The sequence below is a fragment of the Psittacula echo genome (genome assembly GCF_963264785.1).
Source record: "Psittacula echo genome assembly, chromosome: 11".
NCBI classification, from domain to species: domain Eukaryota; kingdom Metazoa; phylum Chordata; class Aves; order Psittaciformes; family Psittacidae; genus Psittacula; species Psittacula echo.
In genome coordinates, this window is record NC_137746.1 from 11,547,276 (window position 1) to 11,572,783 (window position 25,508).

Sequence of the window (25,508 nt, forward strand, 5' to 3'; positions counted from 1 at the left end):
TTCAGATGCTGAGCTGGTTGTGGTGGCCTTGTCTTCCAAGACTGAGGTTTGTTGAGGGTCATAGGGCCAGATTTTCAGCTGCCAAAGCTCTATTTGTGCAAAGGAGCTGGGCTGACTCTGTGAGAAAAAAATGCCCTTGCAGTGCGGCTCCAGTTCCCTTCTGCCGTTTTCACGCACACGCAGACAAACACACAGACCCCTGAACCTGGCTTTAAAAGCCAAGAGGAGCATCACAAAGTCTTTGCCGGGATCGAGGGAGATTTGCCCTACCCAAAGATAAAAACTCGGGGGACACGTGGCTGGGAGCGCTCCGGGAGGAAGCTGCGGGATGAGGCTGCTGGGGGGCGGCAGAGCCACCTCCACCCTGGACAAGACAGGACGGGACGCGACAGACCCAGCTTTACGCTGCGGGAGGAGCGGGGTGCGGCCAGCCCCTCTGCCCGGGGCGGGGCGGAACCGTGGGGCGGGGGCAGCTCGTCCTGCGCTCCCGCCGCGCCTCGGCAGGCAGCGCCGCAGCCCCGCGGGCGGAGAGCGCGGTCCCCCCCTGCACCGCACCGCACCGCACCGCACCGCACCTCGCCGAGCCGAGCCTGGCTCCGTCCTGTCCCGCCGCCGCGATGAGGAGCCGCACCTGGGGAGCTGCGCCGTGCCACTTACTGTGGCTCGGCCATGGTAAGACAGCGGAGCCCCCGGCGGGTGGGACCGGCCTGGCGGAGCGGGGACCGGGAGGCGCTCCCGAGCGCAGCCCGTGCGCCTCGGCCCCCGGCGGCGGCGGCCGGCATCCGCGCTGCGCCCTCCGCTCCGGGAATCTGCCCCGGGGTTGGGTTCGCGCCGCCTTTTGGTGCCTGCCGGTGAGGCTGCGGGAAGCGCACGTGCGGGTCGGGAACGGGCGGTGTGGTCACCGGGTATCCCGGCGGAGAGGAGCCGAGCGCCGCGTTCCTGTGGGAAGCGGCACGGCTTTGGGACCGTGGCTGGTGCGGACGGGGCCGCAGCGCAGGTTACCGGCTGTGATGCACCAACAGACAGCGGCTGGGCAGGGTGGTTGTTAACAACGGGTGTTGTTATCGGCGTGTGTGCCTGCCGGCTCCGATGCCTCTGCTCTCGTTCAACCCGTGATACTCAGCGAACTGCTTGGAGTTACCAGTAGAGATCCGCAGGAAGGCAGGATGCATTGGTGTGGCTAGGACAGGACAGGAGCCCGGTGTCACAGAGAAAGTTGCCAGGAAGGGAGCCTGGCAGGGATCTGCAGGAGTGGGAAGCTTGGCTTTCGTGAAGGTGCTGAAGGAAGGGAGGTGTTTTCCAGCAACAGAGCTCTGGCTGTTCCGCCAGCTCCGTGCTCTGACAGGCATGTCCCAGGGTCCACAGGGCAAAGCTTTCCCTGTCACATCCGAGCTCAGTAGCGGTTCAAGCTCTTGCCGCTGTGGCTGAGTGTTTCGTCACTGCCGAATGCCGACCTGTCTCAGGCTTACTCTGAAGCTGAGGAAAGTTAGCATCTCTATGTGCTTTGATTCAGGTACTGGGATTGGAGCCAGTTTGTGGATCTAACACCAGGAGAGACAGAGCTGTGTCTGAGTGAAAAAACAGTGTTATTTCCCCTACCCTTCCCCCACAAGGCATCTTTCCTAGCTTCAAAACAGAAACTTCCCTCATAGAAACTTCATAGAAGGGTGAGTAATTAAAACGTTACATAGCTGCAAGTTTCTGCTGCTTCAGGGCAGTGAGGAGGGAGCTGGGTCCTGCTTTGCCACCTGTAAACTCCCAGACAGCAGCGGCAGTTGACCTGGGCTGTGCTTTGAAGTGTGTGATGTCATTATGGCCTCATATCTCTTTTAAAATAAAATCTCTTCCTTTTAACGGGAGTATTGCCCTGTGTTTTCTCAAGGAGAATGAGTTTCCCTGTCCCATGTTATAGCAGCTGACTGGTTTTGCTTGGGATAGCAAACGCAAGGTAGAGTTTCTTAGATTACTTGGATTTTGTCATTGCAGTAGTAGAGGATGTATAGCCAGGCTGAGCTCAGTCTCTGGGAAGCAGCTCGGGATTTGCAGCTCTCTGTGCAGTACCACTCCTTGGGGCAGCTCAGTGGTGTGAGAGCTGCTCCCACCCTTGCTCTAGGCAAGGGGGACCCAGAGATCTGGTGCTCCCATCAGGAAAAGGGACCTCTGCAATGTGCAAGGAGCAGCAGCAGCCTTCCTCTCCTCTTCACTGCTTCTGTTCTCCCCTCCCAGCCTGACCTCGACACTGTCAGTACTGTCCAATAACACCATTGAAAAACAAACATATGAGTGAACCTGTGTGTTTGTTTAAGGAATTAGTACTTACACACCGGGTATGTTTATCTTAATTCCTTAAACAGTCCCCTGATGGGGATAAACATAAATAGTTTAATTTCCTCGGTACTCCACAAACACTGATTTAAAAGTAAGAGGAGCAAGTACACTGATTGCACTTGTTGGCTCGTTAAAGCCCTCTAGGAAGTCTCCAAATTGAACATGTGGCTCCTCTGAGCCAACTGTGTTCCTGTGAGTTCCATCAGTGGTTCTCCCCCACCTCCCACTCCCCGTCCTCTGGAGCCAGCTGGCACACCTGGACTTTTCCACACTCACTCCCCTTTTCCAAGTAGTCCCTATCTCCAGGAAATCTGAGGCAGGATGAAGAGCAAGGCACTCCTCCAGATAAGGGTGCCTGCCCACAGGGGTCTAAGTCCTTTGGGTGAGAACTGTCTGTTCAGACCTGGTGGAAGGGGTTGCCAGATGAATTCAAGGGAGGTATGGCTTGACGTGGGTCAAAGGACTGCAGGCAGCCTGTGGTGAAGGGGGTGCCAAAGAGGAGATTGGAATTCCCCACCTCTCCTCTGAGAACACCTCAGGTCTCTACTGCTTTCCACACCCCTGCTCCTGTGCAGGAGGCAGTGCCTAGGGGAATGTGGGGGATGAGCGGGACTACAGATCCTGGTGCTGTGGTGCACTGGGACAGAGAAAGGAGCTGAGCATCTTGAGGTGAGGACCACGGTGTGCTCTGTGGTGACTCACTCCATTTCTGGCTGTTCCCCACACTGCAGAAGCAACAACTGAAGGATATGGTGTGTATGCTAAGAACATGTGAGGAGGCAACATATTGCCTTGCACATCCAGCTGTCACACTACACAATATGGAAATACTCATTCTGGGTTTGTGTTTGAAACCAAAACTGTTGTATGAGTGAAAAGCAGGAGAGTGCTGTCCTCCCAGCACTTACTGGTCCACAGGAGCAGAGAAGCAGGGTAGGATTGCTCCATGCATGGTTCACAGACACCCAGCTTGGGTAGATGGAAGTAATCTCAGTTATTTCCTTGAGGAGCCACACTAATTCAAGCCGCCCAAGGGTACAGCCCAAGGACTGCAGTGCTTGTTGGTATAAATACTGAGAATTCTGCATCTGAACATCTGGAGGGACAGTTTGCCAAGTCAATAGAGCCTCTTGTGTCAGGGCATGATGATCACTAAGCTCCTGAGGGTAAAGAAAATCTTCCCTCATGGGAAGACTATTAATTAATTATCCACTTATGACTTCCCTAGCACAGTTGCTGAAAAAGACGGTGATGAGTGCCAGGTTAGAGACATCCCCTGTTTGGATGTTGTCATTCCTGTCCTTCATTCCTCAGGTAGTCTCTCAAAATTTCCGAGTCTAAGAAGACCATTACACAAAATTAAGTGGTATAGGTGTTTATTTGGAAGCTGGTTGGTTGCTCTAGGAAGCAATGTCTTTCACTCTGAGCACTGCCTAGAAGGATGATGAGAAGCAGGGGGACCCTTTCTGCTTGCTCTGCACTGACTCCAGGTTTTCTCCCTACTGGGCTCAGCTGGCGATGGCAACTTCTACCTTCAGGCCTGCAGTTGTGGCCCACACTTGCCCTCAGATGTCTTATCACTCATTCCTTCTCTGAACTGATAGAAGAAAAAAAACCAATGTGTGGCATCATTTCTCACCATGCATGGATTATGTCTAGGGTGGAAAAGCAGGGTGGTACCTTCAGGTCTCCAGAAGGCTGATGCTGGCATGTTTTCTGCTCCTGCCTCCTGTGTGTGTGTAGGAATAAAGCCATGAGAAAGGTAAATGACGCATTTAGTTTAGGATGAGCTGCAGCTCTGAGGTTGCTGCCACGTGGGCACTTTGTTGTGTTGCAGTTTATGGGAAAGAAAAGTGCTTTGTGGCTTTCACTTTTAATCTCCTCGCACTTCTGTTTCCTGGGGTTCCCTGTTCTCCTTGGTGCATTTTGTTGTGGGGCTGCCTTTTTGTCTGAAAAAGCTGGTGGTTGCCAGCATGATCTAACCTTTGCCTGAGCTGGTGCAGAGGGTGGATTGCCTCCCACAGGAGCCTTCATGTGTGGGTCAGAAGGGAGCAGGATGAGCCATATGCTTGTTCTCTCAGCTAACATGAAACCAAAACCAGTATGGTCAAAGCAGCTGACTTTAATATGGTCTTGTGTAATTCCATTAGGTTTATTTCTATTAGAACAAATAATCGAATTCAGGCCCCTCCTCAACCCTAATGCATCCGAGTGGCTGCAGACACATGGGTTACAGTGAGACACAGCCAGCCGTGCATGGTGGAGAGCAAATTACTCTGTAAGAAGACAAATTGAACTTTGACAATGTTATGTGATTAGAGGAACAATTAGAGAGAATAGCTGGAGGTGCACTCACCCGGGGGCTTGTGCGCTGGTGGAGATGGGTGGAGGGGTGGCAGCAGCTCTCCAGGGTGAGTCATCCCTGAGCACAGGGCATAGTGGTGCTGGGGTGCAGTGACAGCCCACCTGGCTCCTGCCTCCAGACTGGTTTGGGAAGGTAATGGTGAAAAGCCGCTTGCTGACCTTCCGCGCTGGTGATGCTGGGGTGTTTTCCCATGTCCTGATGCAGACAGGAGGGTTTGCTTGTTCACGGGTGGTCTGGGTTTTACAGAGCCGTGTCTTGGTTGTGCCTCATGCAGCAGGGGTTGGATCTGGACCTGTTGCACAAAGTTGAGCAGGGAAAGTGGTTTTTTCTGGGTTCTACCCTTTGCTCCCAAGATCTCTGGATCTGTATTTCATAGAGCCAAGGCAGGAGTTTTGTGTCCTGCCTTCAGTATATCTCATCCTCACCTACTCCACGCTGCCCTCATCTCCTCGTCTGTAAAGGTACTCACACCCACAGGATTGTTTAAAGCCTGTGTAGGTGTAAAATCAGTCCTGCGTGGTCCCGCTCACACATGCACCCATTCCCAGCAGCATCCCCACGCTCTCTCTGCCTCCCTCCCAACCCGGTGCCTGTCTTCTGATCTCTGCCTGGGTGAGGGCTGTGTTCAGCCACATGCTACAAAGCTGAAGCCGTGGTCAGTGGCTACTGTTCTGCATTTGCATTGCAGCAGCACAGCCTACAGCTGCAAGCACCAGAGCAGCAGGGTAGGGACCTCACCCCAGCTGAGAGCGAGTGAAGCAAAGAGCTGGTGTGTGGTGACAGCAGGGCACTCACTCCTCCATCTGCTTGGGCTCTCTTTGCTCAGAATCACATCGCTGTGAGGCTCATTATTTTCTTTGACTCTTTCCCCCCGATTCAGTTTGAGATGGCACAGACAAGTTCTGCCCTTATAGTTCCCATGGAGACAGGTTTGATGCTGTACATTAAAGGGGGTGAGGCATAGTCAGCTCTTGCCTGGGCCATCAGTTTTCCCTTTCATTTGCACTGCATCTTTCTCAGTGGGACCCCAAGCTCAGGGTCCCTGTCAGGGTCTTTGTCTTCAGAAACAAAACCCTAAACCATGTATGTCCTCATTTGTGCTATGGGCACTGCAGCAGTGTCTGACTCTTGCTGCTATTGGGCTCTGGCCTGTGGACACCTATGCTGTGTCTTGTCCTGCCAGGTTTCCACCTTTAAGCTTGGAAGTCCTTGAAATGAGTAAATTTCAACATTATCCCTTTCAGCATCTGAGCAGCCACTCTCACAGCATCTATGAAAAGCTCACAATACTGCCTTCAAGTGCAGAAGGGTTAATTTGAATGGCAACAAATGAGTTAATGTATTTTATCGTGTACCTTGCCTGCTTTAACATTAGGGAGGTCACAAATACCACTTTTAAAGCTTTTCTCAGAGGTCTCCCTGAGAGGACTTGAAGGATGCAGCTGAACATTGGATCCAACAAATGAACTTTTCCATGCATGAGTCTGCTCGGCTGAACAAGAGTGTGTACAACCAGGCCCTTATAGTGAGGTGATTGGCAAGGTGAGATCCAGGCTGGTTTCAAATGGACCACAAAAGCTGGAGAAGAGTATTTGTGGCTTCTTTAAGTGATTATCAGCAGGATCAGTTAAAACTGAAGCTATGCTATTCTATAGCTAGAACTAAAGCTCTGCTTTAGTTATTTAGTTATTCTATAGCTAGAACTAAAACTCTGCAGAGCCCCAGGCACTGCCTGTGGTCTAGCAGTGTCCATGGCACAGATGATATACTCTGCGTTACTGTGGTACTGCACTGATTTATGCCAGTGAAAGGGGGCTTATCCATTGAAAAAGAGATTCCAAAGCTGAAATTCTTGCCCTCCCTGAAGCTGACAGTAATATTATCACTAATATAATCTGTGGATTTTTAAAGCTGGGAAAGGAGTTCTGTGGTTGTCTTGTCTGCTTTCCTGCCTGGAAAAGAAAGACACAAACAAAAGAAGAACTGTAGTTAAGAAAATGTCTCCATGATTAATTCTAAAATATCAGATGGGGAATAATAAAAAGGAAATAAACCAGTTGTTTTCTTTAATAATCATAGGAGACAAAAAACCCAACCCCAAGCCCTGCTTAAATGCTCACTTGACTGTGAGGGTTTCCAAGCAGCCATATAACAGTGTCTGGAAGGACAGAATCAAAGGAAATCATCTCAGTGGTTTGACCCCTTCCTGGGGTGAACTCCAGGCTGTTCCTGGGAGTTTTGTTCAGGATGAAGACACGCGGTCTTCTTCTGGTTGGTGCAGTGCCAGGTGGAGCATGTATGGGGAGAGAAGAGAGCCAGGGCTCGCTGCTGGAGACCGGACCTGGCCTGCTGCATTGTGCCTTGCTTTTTCAGCATGAATGAGCAGGGCGCCTTGGGAAGTGAGGTGCTATTTACCAGGCAGATGAGTAGGGACCGGCAGGAAGGAGAACAGGGGATGCTGTCTTTCTGGTGTGGGAGCACTCTCAGAGAGGAGCCAGCCTGCAGCCACCCTCTCCATCCTTCCTTCCAGCTGGGCAGCTCCTTTCCTTCCATGCTTTCCCCATCCGTGGGTGACTTTGTGCCATCATTCACACAGGGCTCAGCTGAATTCCAGACCAGATTTATTACAAATGTGCATATGCTGAACATTAGATACCAAAAAGTCCCGGTGGACATTGGACATTAAAGAAACACCTGCCTGTATTGAATGGATTACAGGACTTACTCTGAAGCCAGTGTTTTCTGGGATAAAGCCAGGAGAATTAACTCATTGCCGTGGGGATGCTGTCCACTGGAGGCATGACCTACTTGATGCCTTAGGAGGATATCACAGGCCTTTCCTTCCTAACCTTAGGTGAACAACTGGTATCCTGCTAATGCCAGTGAGAGAAACAGAGAACTTTGGTGCTTCGTCTTCTTGTTTGAAATGTGTCAGGAAGAGCACAGCAGCTTCCCAAGAGATGTGGGTGCTGTTTGTCCTACAGGACAGCACTCTGCATGCCCCCACTGACAGCCAAAGGTGAAGCAAAGAGGTTCGCCTCACAGCAGGGTGCTGTGGTCTAAAGCCCCAGAGCATGTGTGGGAAACAGAAAGTTTTCTTGGCTTCCATAGGCTGCATAAAGCAGCGAATACTCGCATGTGCACAGTGTTTGCACCTGGATGAGCCGAATAGGGAGGAAGATGGAGGCTGGATGGGGCAGGCAGCAGGTGACTCAATATTTGGGGTTTGTAGCATCCTTCTTAATTTTAAGAGATTTCTAGAAAAAGAAATATTTTCTAGGAAAGGAAGTTTGGTTTTGTGTTGCTTTTTATTTTTTTGAGAAAGGAACATCCAGTCAGCGTACTGTGGGATACTTGTAAGGTACAAGAGACTTTTTCGGGCTGGATTTGCTTGTGACATGCAATGCTATGGGTCTGGATGTCACTGCTCTGGATGTCACTCTTTGCCCTCACTCTGAGGAGGGTGGGTGAGTATTTGCTAGAAGTAAATGGGACACCCACTGTGCAAGCACATAAGAGCCAATTGCTTGATGCCAGTTGCTGCTGGTGGAAGATGAAGTTCTCTTTCCCTCCTCCTCTTTGCATTCATCCGCTTTCCATTCTGGAGTTATCCGTGTTCTTGGATCTGACTTTCAGGTCATGTTGCACATGGAGCTGCTCTCAGACACAGGCAATTCAGCATTAGCAGCTTCAAAAGTCTGTCAGTAGGAGCCAGGCTAAATAATCCACCCTGTCATTTACTGTAGGGGCACGTGAAAGAAGTGCAAAGTAAGCATCTTGCTTCTGGTATGAGTTTAAGAGCCTTGCTGGTCAGGGATAAATCACAGAATCTGATTGAAAACTAATTGCAAAGATGCCTTTTATGATGCATGGCTTTCTGTGCACTCTGCTTGGCTACATTTTCTTACTGTTTGGATCCCTTTTGTTTTAACTGATGGAAGAAAACAACCAGCCCTATCTGCACTTCTGTTTATACTTAATAAAATACAGCAGGCATTACTTGCACAGTGGTGATTAAAAACTAAGCAGGGAAGTAGGAAATCAGAGGAAGATGGGAATTTCCTTTCTTCTGCCCATTCAGCTCAGGATTTCCCTGATCCATTGAGTAACCATTACCACTGAAGGAAGTAACTGCTAAAAGAGAGGAGGAAGGTGGGCTCTTCATGAGACAACACGGTGTGAGACCTGTGGGTTACAGTTTGTTGTGAAGTCAGGGCAAAGTGAGTGCAAATATCTGTGAAGACCTAATTGCAAGGTCCCATGTCCATAGTTGTGATCATCCTCAGTCTTCCAGGGCGCTTCCCTGGGCAGCTGCTGGAACACCCTTCCTAAATGCCGTGCATGCACCAGAACAATTTCTCTTTGCATCCTCCTTTGTACATGTTAAAGTGCTCCAGCAGGGAATATCTCCTTCCTCTGTGGCTCCCTAGAGCATCAGCTCTTGTCCAGCTCTCTCTTAAACTGTACTGACCTATGAAGGGTATGAGATTTTCAGCTCAGTTTTAGGCACTACAGGGACAGCAGGAGAACGAACAATGGGCTCTGGTCACTGGGGACTTTGCAATTCAATGCAACATGCATCTCAGATGTGATGTTTTGGGGATTATAACTTGAGGCTTTGCTGGCTTCTCTATTAGAAATGCTGACATTGGGATTTGGGTTGGTTTTGCCTGGAATAGCTTCTTCAACAGTGACTTTAAAGTATATATTCCGAAATTATCACAGGGGGAAGAGAGGGGGCACAGTGATGTTTTACATTACAATGCCATGACGATGGGATGCCAATAAACTGCCCTTAAGTTCACCACAGTATTATCGGCTGGCGTATAAAATCTGGTTGGTAAATATACATTACGTAAAAAAAATGTCCTACTCGGCAAACCGTGCTTCCAGTGAATTGCATGGGAGATGTCAAAGAGAATTAGGGCTCTATTAAGGGCTAACTTCTTCAAATTAACTATTTTTTATAAAGGGATTTGGGTCAGGGGCTTTTTTCAGTTTAAGAGCTGGAATCCTGAATTTAGAACCTACCGAAAAATGAAGACCTAAGGGTGTTTGCATTTGAAATGGATTAGTGCTAGCTGGCAGCTTGAGTCCTGAAGGCAAACCCAGCTGCAAAATGTGTTAGTCCAACCTGCTCTAGTCAGCTGGCGAGGGAGAAAGCAGAACACTTAAGCATCTTTTTCACTCCTTCCCTCTCTGTTTAATGAAGATTCACTTTTCCTTGAGCTACCAGCTCTTGTTCCATTAAATTTCCTGTGCAAGGGCGCAGTTCTGACCCAGGCCTATACTGTTAGGATGCAGCCCACCATCCCTTTGAGTAGGTGATGCTGCTGGAGCCTTCTCATGAGGAACATGGCAGAGGCTGGGATAAACAGGTCTTTGGTGGAGCAGGGAACAACTTTTTTGTTGTTCCCTGACTCTACTTTGCTAAGCCAGAACATTGTCCTGGTTTTGCTTTAAAGCTAACAAGGTCACAGGGACCAAAAAGGCACTTGAGCTGCCTTTAAGAGAGGAAAAGATGTTGGGCTAAGGAGACAAGGTGGGGAAAGCTCCAGTGTGCTCCCCGGTATCATTTGCCAGAATGATGGACATCACAATAACTAGGAAAGGTGGTAAATGAAATCACTGATAGCAAATAATGGCAGGGAAATATGCAGGTTAAAGAGGAAATGCTGCATCTCAGTGCCAGGAGATGGAGACTCTATTAATACCGAAAAAGATTAGATAGAGGCAAGAGTGTTGCATGTGGATTTTATCCTTCAAGATAGTAAATGAAGGAAAATGACCTTTGGCAAATGAATTGGATTGCAGCTCTTGTACCAGACCTCAGACAGTGCCTTGAAATTTTAGCAAAAGACCCACTCAGGAAGTTTTCAGCCTGGTTTATAACCTGCAGAGGTGATGAACGAACCTCAAGTGCATACAGGTCAGGGATGGATTCTTATTGCAGTCTAAGCAGGAAGCTGGGTAAATAGGGGAAGAGTTGAACTTAACCACAATGTAACAGGAACTAATTCTGTATTGAAAATGGTTTGGTTACTTCTGCCCAGTGAAATCCAACACCTTCTGTTTTGGGTATTGCTTGGGAATCACATTTTCCTGTCTTTAAAACATAACCTTTGATGAACACTTCAGAAACTCATAGGCAGACCACCTTATAAAGTGGTCCATCCCAAATCTCAGCTTTCCAATGCTTTACCATTCAATCAGTCAGTTTTGCCGTGTGCCACAATCTACCCCAGGCCTTTATTGAACACGAGTTATTTACAGCCTTGCTGTGATGATGCTGTCGTACCAGTCTGGTTCTTGCTGGGTCTCCCTGGACTTAAGTGCTGAAGGCAGAATGTATGGGAGCTGTGGTTTGCTGGGGTTTTCTGGAAGAAGCAAGGGCATTGCTGAGTAGTTCTAGGAGAAGGCAAGAATTAAAAGGTGGGGAGGGGGTTGTGCAGAGCATGGACTGAGTGTGGATGTGCAGAAAGCTCTGAAACTCCCTGGAAGGATATGTAAGTGCTGGGATGTAGTAGAGATGATGCTCACCGTGGTCTGCAAAGGGTGAGCTCTTGAACACACAGCGGCTTTCTTAGCATCTCTTACCTTCCTAAATAATTTCAGGGAAAATATCCTGTTCTGAAGAGGACATTTCTGAAGATGTTTTTGGCCTAGCAGCGCTGCAAGCATTGTGAGGTGGAGGATGAGAGGTGAACAGGGTACAGTATGGCCTGAAGCAGATGGTGCCAAGTTTAGCTTCCCTGCTCAGTCTCAGGGGTCTGGACAAGGCTGCCAGCTTTGTCTTCAAGGAAGTCTTCAACTTTGCTTTAACACCATTTTGGGGAAAGAGCTTTTAATTCCAGGGCAGGCTTTAGGGTTGTCTCCTTCAACGGACAGCATGGGGACCCAGCTGGCATCTCACGTTTCCAGGTTCCTCCCATTTGCGGCGCTGCTTGGGTGTCAAGGTGTGTGTTCATCACTCTGAGCCAAGCCTGCAAGCCAGGGATGGTGAAATTTGCTCAGTGAGGAGCCAAGCAGGCTTTGAAAGCTCATTTATATTTCAGGTTACTTTGTAATTCTTGGGTAAATTGGATAATAGCACATTTTGCATCTGATGTTACATAGTCCAGCCCTTGCCTGTCTTTCACCTACAGCTGGTGGCTCTCCAGGGAGGATTTTGGAGCCCTTAGTGGATGGTTGCTGTGGAGGGTGAGGGGGCACAACCTGTCTTGCTTTGCTATTCCATGTGCTGTGCTGCACCTCCAGAGCCAGCACCACACCAGGACTCACTTGGCCAGGAAGAAGGGCAAGGGAAAGGCTTTGGGCAGATGGAGGGTCACCAGCAGCCAAGCATTCCTTCTGTATGGCACTTTGAAGATGAGAACGACTGTGCACAATGGAGCAAGCACGCTCCATTGTTTATTATTAGCAAGAATGGTAATGGTGGCAGCAGCTGGACTGCTTCTCTTTGGCTCATCCGTGTTTATCCACATTCCAAGAACTCCCTGCCTTACCCTTCTCAGCATCACCACCTGACAGGCTAGCTGTGAGGTATTCTGGGATGTTTGGCTCGGCAGTGTTTCCCAGTCAATTCCTCTCTCTTCCGCAGCCACATTCCTTTTCTGTAGCAAACATCAGACCCTTCACTACTCTTTGGGTCTCTGGACATTTACTAAGAGAGCTGTTGTTTATTTAAAAACAAACACACAGAAATATTAGCAACGAGAGCCCAGAACAAGGATCTGATAATAGGGAACCCAAGAGAGACTGAAAGCTTGGCACACAAAAACATTTTTAGGTGATGAAGACTTAAAAACCCCAGCTAAAAACAACAGCAAGAAACGGACCCCAAAGACTTCTGCAAAGAAAAATGGCAAACACAGCGCACACTGATTATCATCCTTCACTGAAGCTCCAGCCCCAGGCAAAAATAGCATCAGGCACGGGATGCTGTGTAGCACAGCCAGCGCTGCACGGAGCAGCCAGCACAGCGGGGCAGGCCTGCCCAGCTCCACATCACTGCTACCCCTCCAGGGACAGTGTCCCTTGTTGGGGCTGTACAGTGACAGCCTTGTCCTTCTGTTCCCAGTGATGCAGCCTGGGCTGGATGCAAGGTGCCCCCAGCACTTGATGGGGCCCAGCATAGCCAAGTGAGGATGCAGGGAGGGAAGATGCATTTCATCTGCCCAGAGCTGCAGTATAAGGAGAGGCACATGGGAGGCTTTCTCCAGCTCTCCCTTCCTCTTGTCACAGCCTGCACATGCAGAGGTCTGCCCTGGCCGCTGGCCTGCCAGCCACAAGGTTGTCTTCCTCCAGGAGTTCATGTCCAGCCCATTTCAGGTGTACTTTCATGTCCCCGTGAAGCATCCACTGACCTCTGTGTTCCAGGGAGACCTCCCCAGCTTGGCAAAGGGAAGAGGGTATGCATTGCATGGTGGTGGAGCTCATGGAGATAACTGCTTTTAAAGGAGATTTTCGTCTTCCCATTAAATAGGGAAATAAGAGGTGGGTGGGCAACACTAAAAGAGATTTATAATTTAAATCCCAGAGAATTTGTATGGATTGCTGTGATGCACAGAGCAACATTATTTCCCTCCTTTTATGGCAATGAGATGGATTATCCACATTGCTTGTGGAGACTTCGTGGGGAAAGGTCTTCATCCCTTTAGCTTTCCTCTGGCTGTCCCTATACAAAAGCATTACTTAGACAGTGAAACTCTAGCAAGAGTTTAAATTCTTCTGCCCCCCCTGAACTTTTTAAACAAGTGAATTAGGATTCCTCTGCTACTCAGCTAAAGGAAGGCAGGGGCTCCTTATGTGCTCCACTGCTCTGTTGTTAGTAGGGGGAAGGCACTGCCAGACTATTTGGAGCCTCTTCTCTTGTAAACTTGTCTCCTCATCTATCTGGCCTTTGTGAGCAATGCTAAGCTACAACAGAAATCATTAGCAGTGCTCACATTGGTTGAGGAAAGAGTATGGTCCAGGGAACACTGTCTTCTAAATTCTACAGTAAACAGCTGCCTGTGAAGTCACATCTTAACGTAGTTATGTGCGGTAAAGCTGTGCTCCCACGTGAGGACAAGTTCAGGCTGATGGCACCCAGTACCCCATCAGAAACGCGAGGCACCAAGTTGTTACATGGCGTCTCCCAGTCATCTGAGTTTGTCAAAACACTCTTAAATGGAGTGGGCTTTGTCCTGGTACTGTATGTGCTGGGTCAGGTGTTGTGTGTCCTCCAGCCAGCCCAGCACTGTGGATGGAGTACAAGGCTGGCGTAAATGTGGTGTCATGTGCTTGGCCATGTAAGGAAGATGAGATCATGGGCTCCTATCTCAACATCAAGATGCCGTTTTCACTGGTGGGAGTGTACAGATCTTGTATGAATGAGCATGAAGCCACAGTCATACATCCAGGCTTGATTATAAATACAGACAGTTTTCCTAAACAGATTTTAAGATCGCACTGCATCAGGGTTTCTGCTGAGCTTTCCCTAGCACATGGCAGGCTTCTTTTTAGGGAATCAACCACGTCTGCCTCTTCCACTGGCATGGTGGATGTGCAATGGCCACTGCAGTGTGGTCCACTCTGCTTGGATTCAATCATGAACCATGGAAACCTGCTGGAAGTCACTGTGAGCCTGTAGCTCTTGGTGACACCTCTTCATACCCTGGGTGACAGAGGTGCATGTGAGTCATGTCAGGAACTGGGTGCAGAGAGTCTGCTTCCCATCAGCCCCTGGTAGGGGTCAACCTTATCACAACTCCAGTGCCCACCTCTCCTGACCAAGAGGTTATGAGGATGGATCGAGTGCAAAACTCAGAAATCTCTCTCCTGAGACATGCTCCAGGAGTCCTGCTGTATTCATCACAGTAACTGCTGGGGAAGACCCTCACATAAAGATTATGGACCTGATGAGGAGGAGCTGTGCTTAGGCAGGAATCACAGACTGCACAAGAAGTGGATGGAAAATGATTGGTTAGGAAGGTATTGAATGGGGAAAGATATGGAAGTTATATTCAGAAAGCAGAGAATCAACAAAACCCACCAACTAATGCTGAAAAAAAAGCAAGCAAAGCAGCAGCACTCAGAGAGAGGAATGTGATGTGTACTCATACAGAGGAATGTGGTGTGCACTCATACAGAGGCCTTCCTTTCATCACTTCTCAGGTTTGGGAACTGCATTTTGGGGAAGGTATGGGAGGGATCAGGAGAGCTCTCATAAATCAGCAGGAGAGAAGAGTAGGGCTGGGGGAGGCTGGGCTCCGTGTCAGCTTTGGTATGGCCAGATGCGTGGCACTGCTTGTCAGAGGTAGGGGTGTGCAGAATGGAGAGTGATGAACAGATCTCAGTGTCTGTTGGGGGGTAGGAAAAGAAGTCACAGCAATAAAATGCATCAAGGAAGATACAGGGTAGACCCTAGAATGATCCCTGTGTGTACTCCCCCTGGGAGACTGCATAAGGAGAACATGGAATCTCTATCCCCAAACGTCATTTGCAGCAGGTTAAAATGTAGTTGGATCTGGTTAAACAGCTCTTCAGGGTCTCTCCCAGCCCTTTTTCTCCATCTGATTTTTCTCTCCATGACCTAAGAATCTGTTTTACAGCCTGTCTGAAGAGAAACATGGAGCTGAAACAACTAAATGACAGACCCAGCAGATTTTCTTTGCAATGGTTTGGTTTTTGGTGGTTTTTTTTTGTTTGTTTTTTTTTTTTTTTTTTTTTTCAAGTGACAAATGGAAACTTCCTGCGTGAAAAGTCTGGTTTCAGCGTAATCTGTATTTCTGTGAAAAAGCCAAGATCACAAAGAAACCTCATGGGGAAAAACTGTTTACTTACTGGATCTGCTGACTTGATGGTGGTCAGAGGTCTTATTGGATCTGCTAAGTTGGTGCTGGTGAAAAGTTTTGATGCTGTTCTCCATTAGGAGTTCTTCCTTCAGATCAAAAGCACAGTTAAATATAATAAACCGAAGATACAGATAACAGGGGAGGAGATTGTGTCAGATCAGTGCTTCCTGCTTCCCTGTACAGAGATAGTTTATGCTTGTGCCACGGGTCTTTTTAAAGGTTATGTTGTAACTGCAGGTACTCCTGCTCTCCTCCTGAGTGTATCCAGGATGTATATCCAAGTACCTCTTGGTGCTTACTGCATATGTTTCCTAGCAGCTTCTTCCCCTGTGAGCCCAGACCTTCCTGAGAGGTAGAGGAACAAAGACTTAGTGCATGGTGGGGGTTAATCTTATTTGTGCTGCTCCTTTCCATGGTGGGCTTTGGCAAAGCCAATCTTCATCCTGCCTTCAGCAGGCCGGGACCTGGCTCTGCTGGGGAGCTGGGGCTGCAGGAGCTGCATCAGACATGAGGCTGGTGCAGGGAAAGCTGGGGAAGCAGAGCCTGTGCGTTATTTATTCAGCCAAGATAAATGCCATGATAAATTGCTTTCCACTTCTCTCTCTCTCTGTAAGATGGATGTATTTTTTCTATGTTCGCCATCATTCAGTAAATAGGGGGGTTTTATAAGACCATGTCTCTAATTTCTATCATTAGTGACATACATGAAAAAATAAGGTTTTGGGTAGTCACCAATCGCACCACTTACTGGTTATTGTAATGTCCCAACACTTTCCCTCCTCCTTTGCCATCCCAAAGCAATTAGCAGGAAATTCAGCTGCTGCCTGAATGGACACATTTTCAGCAATCTTCCTTAATTCTTTATTTACTGTAAAATACGCAGGGAGAAAAAAAAAATGCAAAATCAGTTCCTCTTCTGAAGATGGATTAGTTCTCTCATCACATCTCAGGCTATCTGCCCTGCCCTTTCCCCAACTGTATCTCAATTTCTGATGAGCTGCGATGAAAAGCAGGCAGGAAAACATCTGATTGCTGCCCATGAATTCCTCGAGTGAACTAATTTCAGAGGTAACCAGCGTGATAAAAGTTGAGCTATTTTCAATGAGCTCCCTTTATTAGAGACAGTGATTTGTACTAAGTGAGCTGAAACTTTGCTTCTGGATCATTTATAGCAGGACCTGATGTAATTTCCTGCCACGCAAAGAGAGAATTAAATGCCCAATCTGTTGCTTTTAATGAGGAAGGTTTTTAGCAGTGCGGATGGGATACAGTGAAGCAGTAGAGGGACTGACTGATTGAGGCAGGGCGAAGCAGCCCATTGATGGAGAGGCTGAAGCAAGCTGGTGTCCACTTTTATCGGCCGGTATCTCCCTTTTTAAACAGAACCTTGAACATCACTGCTTCAGGAATAAAGCAATCTCTGCTGTGAGCACAGACATCAAAACCTGGCCTCACAAAAAGGGATCTCAGAATCTCACTGATATTTCCTTTTGATGCTCTGCACAGCCGAGTGAACAGTTCTCGGAGCTGTGCAGTTGTGGAGTTACGCCTGAGGGAGCACCTTCCCCTGCATTCAGAAAACAGAGAGGGGATGGGGAGGAAGATGTCTCTGTTGCTGAAAAGCTGTAAGCCAGCTCTGGATAACTGAAAGGCTGAGAGGGCTCTTCCCTTCCTGGCTTTCAGCCTGCCCTCCTTACCTTCCACTACCTTCACTCCTCTGCTGGAGCCCAGGATGGAGGAGGAGCAGTAGGAGGCATGTTCCAAACCCTCCACCAGATCAACAGTTTGTGTTCTTGTCATGGAATAGCTGAGAGAACTGTATGAAAAAAAGACATAAATGGGTTAAAAAACGTCACCCCAGATTGCTGAAGCTCAGAAAACCTTTGGTCTGAGCTGTAAAAACTGCCGTATCACCATGTTGCTGGATAATTTATCTGTGTATGAATGCTTTATGGGTCTTATGTCCTATGTCTCATGGTCCCCATGTAAAGGCTGGGGGAGTAATTACTTATTATCTGTCTTCTTTATTACAGAAGATCCAATCAGTTATAAATCCACATTTAAATTTAACAGCAAACTTGTTACCTGTACTACTTTTGTATGTAACCAAGAGCCACATATGTATCCAGAGAAGGCACAGAAATGAAACTGGTTTGAGAAAGTTGGTTCAAATGGTGCCGACACATTTGGGATCTCCAAGGTTAAGGGTCGAGAGCTGGGAACTAAGGTCCAAAATCCCACTGAAACACATGCACAGATTGTAATATTCCTAAATCCGCAGTTCCTGTGGCTGTTAGTCACATGCAAAAGCCCTACCTATAGCTAGCTGCACTGCGGGTGATGTAACTTTGATGACCCCTTGTAGTCAGTGTTTACAAATCCTACAAAAATGCTTTCATTCATTAGTAGGGATGTTAGAAAAGATCTGGGGGAAGTCAGGTGTGCAGGAAGGTTTATTACAGAAGATCCAATCAGTTGTAAATCCACATCTAACTTTAACAGCAGACAGTGTGACCTCCGCTGTCCCTTCCCAGCCTCTGCTGTAGACCATATGGTCTTCAGACTTTTTTACTATTATTTGTCTACCATCACAGTTGTTTTAATTGTATGGGATCTGTAGGAGCTTCCTGAGCTAGCAGAGTGCACTATGGTTGTTTAAAGGCAGCTCCACTGTCCATGGAGGTGTAAGGAGGTGCTGTTTGCTGTACCATGGGCAGGAGGTAGCTGGTGGGCAGGGCAGGAGCACTTCCTCTGGGAGGGCATAGGGCTAAAGGCTGCACCAAAGACATGTCCCTACTGCAGCTGAGATCAACATTCCTGTCTTTTCATTGTCCTGAAAGTCAGTGAAGAACAATTTTGCTAACACAAAAAGCTGAAGCATCTGATTCAGTTTGCTGTAACTTGAGGGGGCTGTTATTCATGAGCATCTTCCAAAAATCTGGAAGTTTCGTGCATTAGTATGAACTGATTATGCATCTGAAAAAATCATTGGAGACAGAACAGTATTTATGCATTCTGCCCAGTTTGCCTACCTATCTTTACTGGGTTACTGTTGATTTATTTTTCTGGAAAAACAAAAATAAAATTGAGGCAAGCAGCTTAGTTACTGTCAAAGTGTTTTAAGCTCCTGAGCACTAGTGGTTTGTTAGGATTCATGGCTTCTTTTGTCTTCACTCCTTCCATGCTGCGGAGTACAGAGAGCACAACTCAAGCTAAGAAATTGATGAATGAGAAATGATGAATATCGACGCTTAAGTGAGTATGTAGTGCTTTGTATTCACATAAACCTTTTGTGATGAATACATAATATTAACATCTACGATTATGATAAAAAAGTCGGTAAGTTGATACCAGCACTCAAAGATCTGCGAGCTATGAGAGTTTCTAAGGGATTTACAGAGAGGTTATGGCCATAGCACTGTTAGCTGGATCTCTTGTGCTGGTGGAAATCATATTTAATTCTAACGAAGGAAATAGGAAAATTGATGTAGTGGGAAAATCAACACTAGAGTTAAGATTTTTATTTGTTTTTTCTCAGGAATAATTTCTTGAAAAGGCAAGTTAGGAACCACTGACAAAGTGCAGCGTTGCTGGAGCCAAGAGATTTCAGGGTAAAATAAACTCTAAGGCGAAAAGTATGTGATGATAAATGTATGTGTATGGAAGGATCTTAAAGGATTGCTGAGAGCAAACAGCTTGTGTGCTGCTCAGGGACAGGAGTGATGGGAAGAGATTCCAGAGAAGCATAGATCAGACTTTTCTTGAATCCTGGAGAAAATGACAAGACTCATCCTGAAGAGTTTTCCCAGGAATGACAAATAGGAAAGATAAAAAGACAGAAATGGTAAATTATTAGTCTTGCATGACCGTGAAAGCTTGCTTGGTTTGGAAATAATTTTTACAGATGGTCATTTTGCCTGTGTTTCCCATTGAGAGACCATAAACTTGTGTCATGAACGTGTAACAAGCCTTATGTGACCTTCTCCTTCTTTTTTGAGTTTGTAAGGAAGAAGTGGCAGTTTTGGAGCTGGTATCTGGTAGTAAGATGTGAGGGCATGGTCACCGGAGGGCTGCCATCTCCCGCTGCACTTGGCACATCCTCCATAGAGGATATCTATTTCTTGACCTTCATTTAATCCTTCTCCGAGGTCTGGTGTTTTGTATTCTCTAGCAGGGACCCAGCTAACTTGCAGAAGCTGATGGCAGTGTTTCCACCACCTTGGCTGGAAAGGGAGTGTTCAGCTGTTCTTGCTGACTTTGCCATGAATGGTACAACCCAAGGTGAAACTATCTTTTGAACTTAGACACTGGGAAACAGCCAGTGGGCCCCAAGAAGGGTCTGGGTACATACTGCAAACAAGCCAGGCAAGGGTGTACCCTTGCATCAGGATCTATCACCTTTTCAGGTGTTGCTGCACCAGAACACAAAACCAGAAGAGCAGGAGAGGTTCAACAAGTTTTATGAAATATAAACCTAAGCATATTCTATATGCTTAAAGGAATTGTTCATGAAGGCAATCTCCTTGAGGCTTTTTATCCAATCTCATGCTTTCCAAATGCAGCGTGATTCCTTCTGCCGTGGGACAGCATTACTCCTGAGAGCTCGTTAGCCTGTGTATGTGATGTAGATTCTGGAAGTATGGTGGACTTTGAGAAAATGATGAGGTTTGGGGAGGATTAAACTTTTTCCCCTTTGTGTATGCTGTTGTGAAGAAACACCTTTCCTGCATGGTTTTTCGGTTTCTCCATCCATGAGTTTTGGCAGGTCTTTAGGGCACAGGAAATTGAGGACACTGCCAAGTGCATGTGGACTTAATTTGTCATGATACCACTCACACATGTGTCCCTCAGGCTCCAGGTGTGTAGGAATGTGCATGTAGAAACACAGTCATGGTACTTCAGAACTGAGACCAGCAAATACAGTTGATGTAGGCTGCTGAAACACTCTCCTGTTAGGAATGGTACTTCTAGCTGTGGTCTGTGCCCCGTTTAGACCGATGGTGAGAGACTTAGTCCTACCTGAAGCTCCGATGAAGTTCTAAGCTGCTGTAGCTTTAGAATGCAAATATTTTCCTCATGCTTTTGTTTTCCATAAGATTTTCCAAGGAACACAAGAGAAGTCCTTTTCTCCTGTTATTGGACAAATACAATTCCATTGCTTAGTGTAGTGATCTTGTTTGCTTAAACAGGAATTAAATCTTAGTTAAAAGCCTTCTATGCAGTTGTTTTAGAGCAATCCTCCTCCAAAAAAAATGTTGCTGTCCAGAAGATAGAAGTTAAATTATATTTAATAACAGAAATTTACGAAGCCTTATAAAAGCTTTTTAAGTTAGACAAGTGTTAGTAGCCATAACCATTCCAAAGCACAAGCTAATTTTCCTGCAGAGCGAATAAACATTTTAACAGTTACAGCCATCAAGAGCTGTGCTAGTATTTAGTCTGTTTATAGTTGTTTGATCAGATGGTGTTGAATTTGGAAAGATTTTGCTTGGTGCAGCAGGGTAAGTTATAGCTGCCACGTGGCTGGAGGGCGTGAGCTGTATGGCAATCAGACAGCAAACCAAGAATGATGAATCCCAATTGTACAGTGGGAGAAGGCTCTGGTAGTTTATTCTGGCATCCCGTACTCTTAACACTGGGTGACAGCTCAACACAGAGATTTAATGCTGCACCTCAGCATTGCAGGAGAGAAAAGTTCTGATCTTTTGGGTCAATGACAGGCCTTAACATGGGAACCATATCTGAACTGCCCAGGAGCCAGATATTAAACTCAGCTGACCTAGAGAGTGTTAATAAAATTGTTCGTCAACCATGGCATCTAATTTTCCATAGCTGATCATCAGAAAGCGGGTCCAGCAGGTGACTTAAGGCCACTCCAAAATGCAGAATCCTGCTTGAGACTCATGAAAGGAGAAGATGTTACCTGATGTTAATGCAGATGTTGTGCAGGCTCAGACTGAGAAAAAGCTGATTTTTAATACCAGTTCTACTACCAGCTGGATTTTGTAGTCTTTGTTAACCTTTAACCTCCTTGTGTCTGGGATTCCCCCAGTCCATGTGAATGCAGTACTGTTGACTTCCTTCACTTGCTAATTGTGTGGAGAAGTTCCTTTCTGTAATCCTGAAATTAGTTTAACGTAATGTTTATGATTGTCATTATGCTTTCAGTGGTGCTGGAGATAGGAAGAATAGACCAGGACATAATAGAATAGAACAGTATAGAATAGAACAGAATAGAATAATTTCATCCCATTTAGACTAGAAGAATTAGGTTAGGAAACAGGCAGAATGGGGAGGACAGGCTGGAGAGGAGCTGTACATGGTTTGCTTCTACAGCTCTTCAGGAGAGCATTGCTTTTGTTTATACTTTTGAACATATTCTTATGTTTCTTCATTTCTTTCAAACACTGTGGGTCCGTCTCAGATGATTTATTTAGACACATGAAAAAAAGATTGCAGCCACTGAATGGAGGTGGCTGGCATAGGTTGGCTCCAGGGCGGTCAGGCATGAGATGTGTGTGGTCCCAAAGCTGCCTTGCTCTACTGGCACAAACATACCTGAGGGGGAGGTCTTAGTGAGTGCTTCCGAAAGCATCAAGACTGAACTGATGTAATCTCATGGGCTTGAAGCATCGTCATTGCTAACAGAGCCATGCAGGCACTCTGTGTTCTGCACTTAGCTGTGTGGGCAGCGAAGCAGTAGTGGGAGAGACATGGGCAGCTGGGGGTGTAGCTGGAGTAGATGCTGTGCCAGATCATGCCCAGCTGTACATCTTGGAGCAAACAGAACACACTGAGGACAGCTCAGTGTGCACCCAGGACAGCCCTGGGCTCGCTCAGGGCAGCACATGCAGATGCTTCTCTTGCACTGACATCACCGGGCTTTTCGTGCTATAAACAACACTTCTCCTTGCAGACAGATTTGTAACTTTCCCGTCTTGTACATTATACAAAACAAGGAAATAGGTTTTTAAATTTCAGTTTATAATAACACTTGTTTAAGATCTCTATATTTAAGCTGGCTGAAGGTGAAATGAGTGGTGCTAACAGTGCAAGCTAAAATCAAAGACCTCAGTTCTGCTCCACACAAGCAGCATAACGTGATGAAGGAGCAGTAGATGTTATGGGAACTCTAAAATAAAGGTCTCTGCCTGGGCCACTTTCATGGAGGACTTATAGGTTCCCTTAGAGCCCTTTTCAGGCCTGATTCGCTGCCTGGCCTGTTTGGTTCCTGGTGCTTCAAGGATGCCAAGGCTGCATTAAACACTGTCATCCCTAGCTTTTGATTCAGATGAAAGGGGAAATAGGCACTGAATACATAAATTACTTTCCTAAGGGTGCAGGAGAACCACAAGATAGATATATTGTGATAAACCTGTCCTGATAATAGCAGGTGATGGAAGGAGCAAGAAGCAACTACCATCTGGTGGCTTAGCCACTTTTTGGCAGCAGCAGTTCTTGGCCATGCATAAGGAAGGTACACATGCAAACCCTTCATTTTAATTCTTTCCCTGTGGTTCTTCCTCTCATGTCCCACCTCTGCTTGCACCCATATGCTAAAGAAGACAGAGACTCCAGATTTGCCATTAACATCATGTGAACCAAACCCCCACTGACTTTCCCTTCCAGCCTTGGGAAACACATCCAGGGCTCAATGATAGAAATTCCTCTCAAGTAATTATCCGGTTTTGTTTCAACAGTGAAATTTCTTTCCTCATATCCAGGCTGTATTGTGGACCCTTACATACTGCAGCTTTGGATGGAAGGAGTCTGGCAGACACATCTGGATCTTGTTTCCCAGCAAGAACATTTATTTTTGGCTAATTTAGTACTTCGCAGCTTCTTAGGACAAGTAGGTTTTTTGATTTGCTTTATGATGGGCTGTGTAAAGATGAGTAAAAGTTGATTATTTCACTAGTGAAGAAAATAAAATGTAAAAAAAGATCCTTTGGCAAACACCCACATTGAAGTTTTTAAAAGCAGTCTCAAAATACTAAACTGCATCTGTAGGCTGCAGCTACTCCACCACCGTGTATCTCTGCACTCCATAAAGGGAGTACAGAATGACAGGAAACCACAGTAGCAACTTTTAAAGCCACTTTTTGTGCTTTTATAAATAGCTACACAATTTGCAGAGCAGTGCTGTATTGTCCCCATGCACTGCTGTACTTGCTGTACTGCCACTTAAAACAACAAGGAGGAAATTACAGACTGGAGCATGGCACAGATGTGCTGGGCAAGGTGTGAATTCTCCTCTGCATCTTCTTTTGCTTTGCTGTTCCTGGGGCACAATTCAGAGTCTCTACAGTTGTTCGGAGATGGTCACACTTAGACCAAAGCTGATACTACAGCTATTTTTGTTACATTTCATGGGACATACGAGTTACACACCATTGATTCCTTTGCCCAGTTGTATTGCTTTAGTGACTAAACCAGGTTTTCATTGCTAGTCCTTGCCATTGCAAATTCAAAAATAGTAAGTAGTGCACATTATTCAGTTAAAAATCTGCTGTTCCCATGAGCTTTCTTACAGGCTAATTTATTTTCTAGAGTATTTACAGTGGTACCTGTAACTGCCAGAAATCAGAGATTCTTTGTGCTTGGGAATAAAAAGTGGAAATTTCAGATCTTCTCATGAGAAACATGAGAATTGCAAAATGTTTTTTTAGAAGTTTTTTCCAGAAGTTCAAAATTAAATGGAGTGTGGCAGTCATCCCTGCTTGGATAGTGAGGAATGGGAGACTGGGCATCGAGAAGTAGTGGCCAAGTAGAATCAGGGTTTTCAGTCTTCTGGCAACGGTAGTATCAGAGAGAATGAATGTGAGCTGGACCTTCCAGTCTCCACAGGAGATGGTCCAGAAAGGCTGCAATCCTTCAATCTGAGCACATCACTAGGGAGAGTGGCTGGAAAGCATGCAGGGCTGGACCTGCCAGTCGGTTTTCCCAAATCAACAGTTTTGCCAAAGTGCGTATGGTGGGATGGAACATCTGGTGTTTGACGATACTGGTACATTGCCTCTAAAACATCATGTTTGGAACGCTGCAGCCTGCTCCCAGGCCTGCAGATCCTCAGCACTTCCCTTGTGGCCGCATCAGTCTGTAACTCCAGCTCTGAGGACGTCAGCTGGGCTGGCCATTTGTTGGCCAAGGCAGTGGCTGTCCCACTGTGCTGATCCCCTTGCTGTTAAGGTACGAGGCAGGGCTGCTCACCCATCGGGTCTCGTTGGAGCCACTGGGAACTGCTTACAACTTCCAGTCGAGGCTAACTGGGAAATCAGATCTGTAAACACAGCCAGAGGAGAGTGGATATTATTTATTTAGCATGATAATAAAACAGCGGTGGGTTAGTCAAACAGTAATTAGCAAGTCTGTTGCAGTTGGTTACCTCTTACTGAATGCCACCAGTAAGTCATCAAGTATTTGGAGTAAGTAGATTAGTTTAGGATGCGAGTGCTTTCAGGCACAGTTAGGACTACTTGGGAACATGCAGGTCTTTTTCTTTGCCTCCCTTGATCCTAGCAGTTAACGTAACACAAGGCTCTGAAGTGGCACTTGCTTCTCTCTCACTTGCATGAAATCTTGAACAAAAACTCCAAACAGTTCTCTTGAGTGATTAAATCTCATCTGAAAGAGCTTGAAGTCTCAAGGGGTAGAAAGGGGTAATTATTTTCTCTCTTACAGAAGAGGGGAAAGGAAAGTTCTCCTCTTCAAGCACAGGTTTGTATTTTACATATGCCTTTTTTTTTTTCTTCTTCTTGCTATTTTGAGAATCAAGTTTCCATAATACCATTGTCTGAACATCAGAAGTTTCTCTTGCTTAGACAGGCAGTGAGATTCTGGCGCCTCATATGTGAAAGGAAAGAAAATACTTCAATCAGTTAACTGCATTCACAGGTTTTTGCTGAATCTTCCTTCCACTGAATGACTTGCTGTGTTTAAAGAATGGAGGACTGAAATCAGCGACTAGAGATGGCAAA

General features: G+C 46.6%; 1 protein-coding gene across 1 annotated transcript in view; it reads left to right on the top strand.

The window, feature by feature from the left end:
- Window positions 1–1,446: 1,446 nt before the first annotated feature.
- The window catches only part of HTR4 (5-hydroxytryptamine receptor 4), a gene marked incomplete at both ends in the record, with an annotated part of 129,754 nt that continues 105,692 nt past the window's right edge, over window positions 1,447–25,508 (top strand). Inside the window, 1 exon segment of the mRNA XM_080626923.1 lies at window positions 1,447–1,513. Within this exon segment, the coding sequence (XP_080483049.1) occupies window positions 1,447–1,513 (67 nt within the window).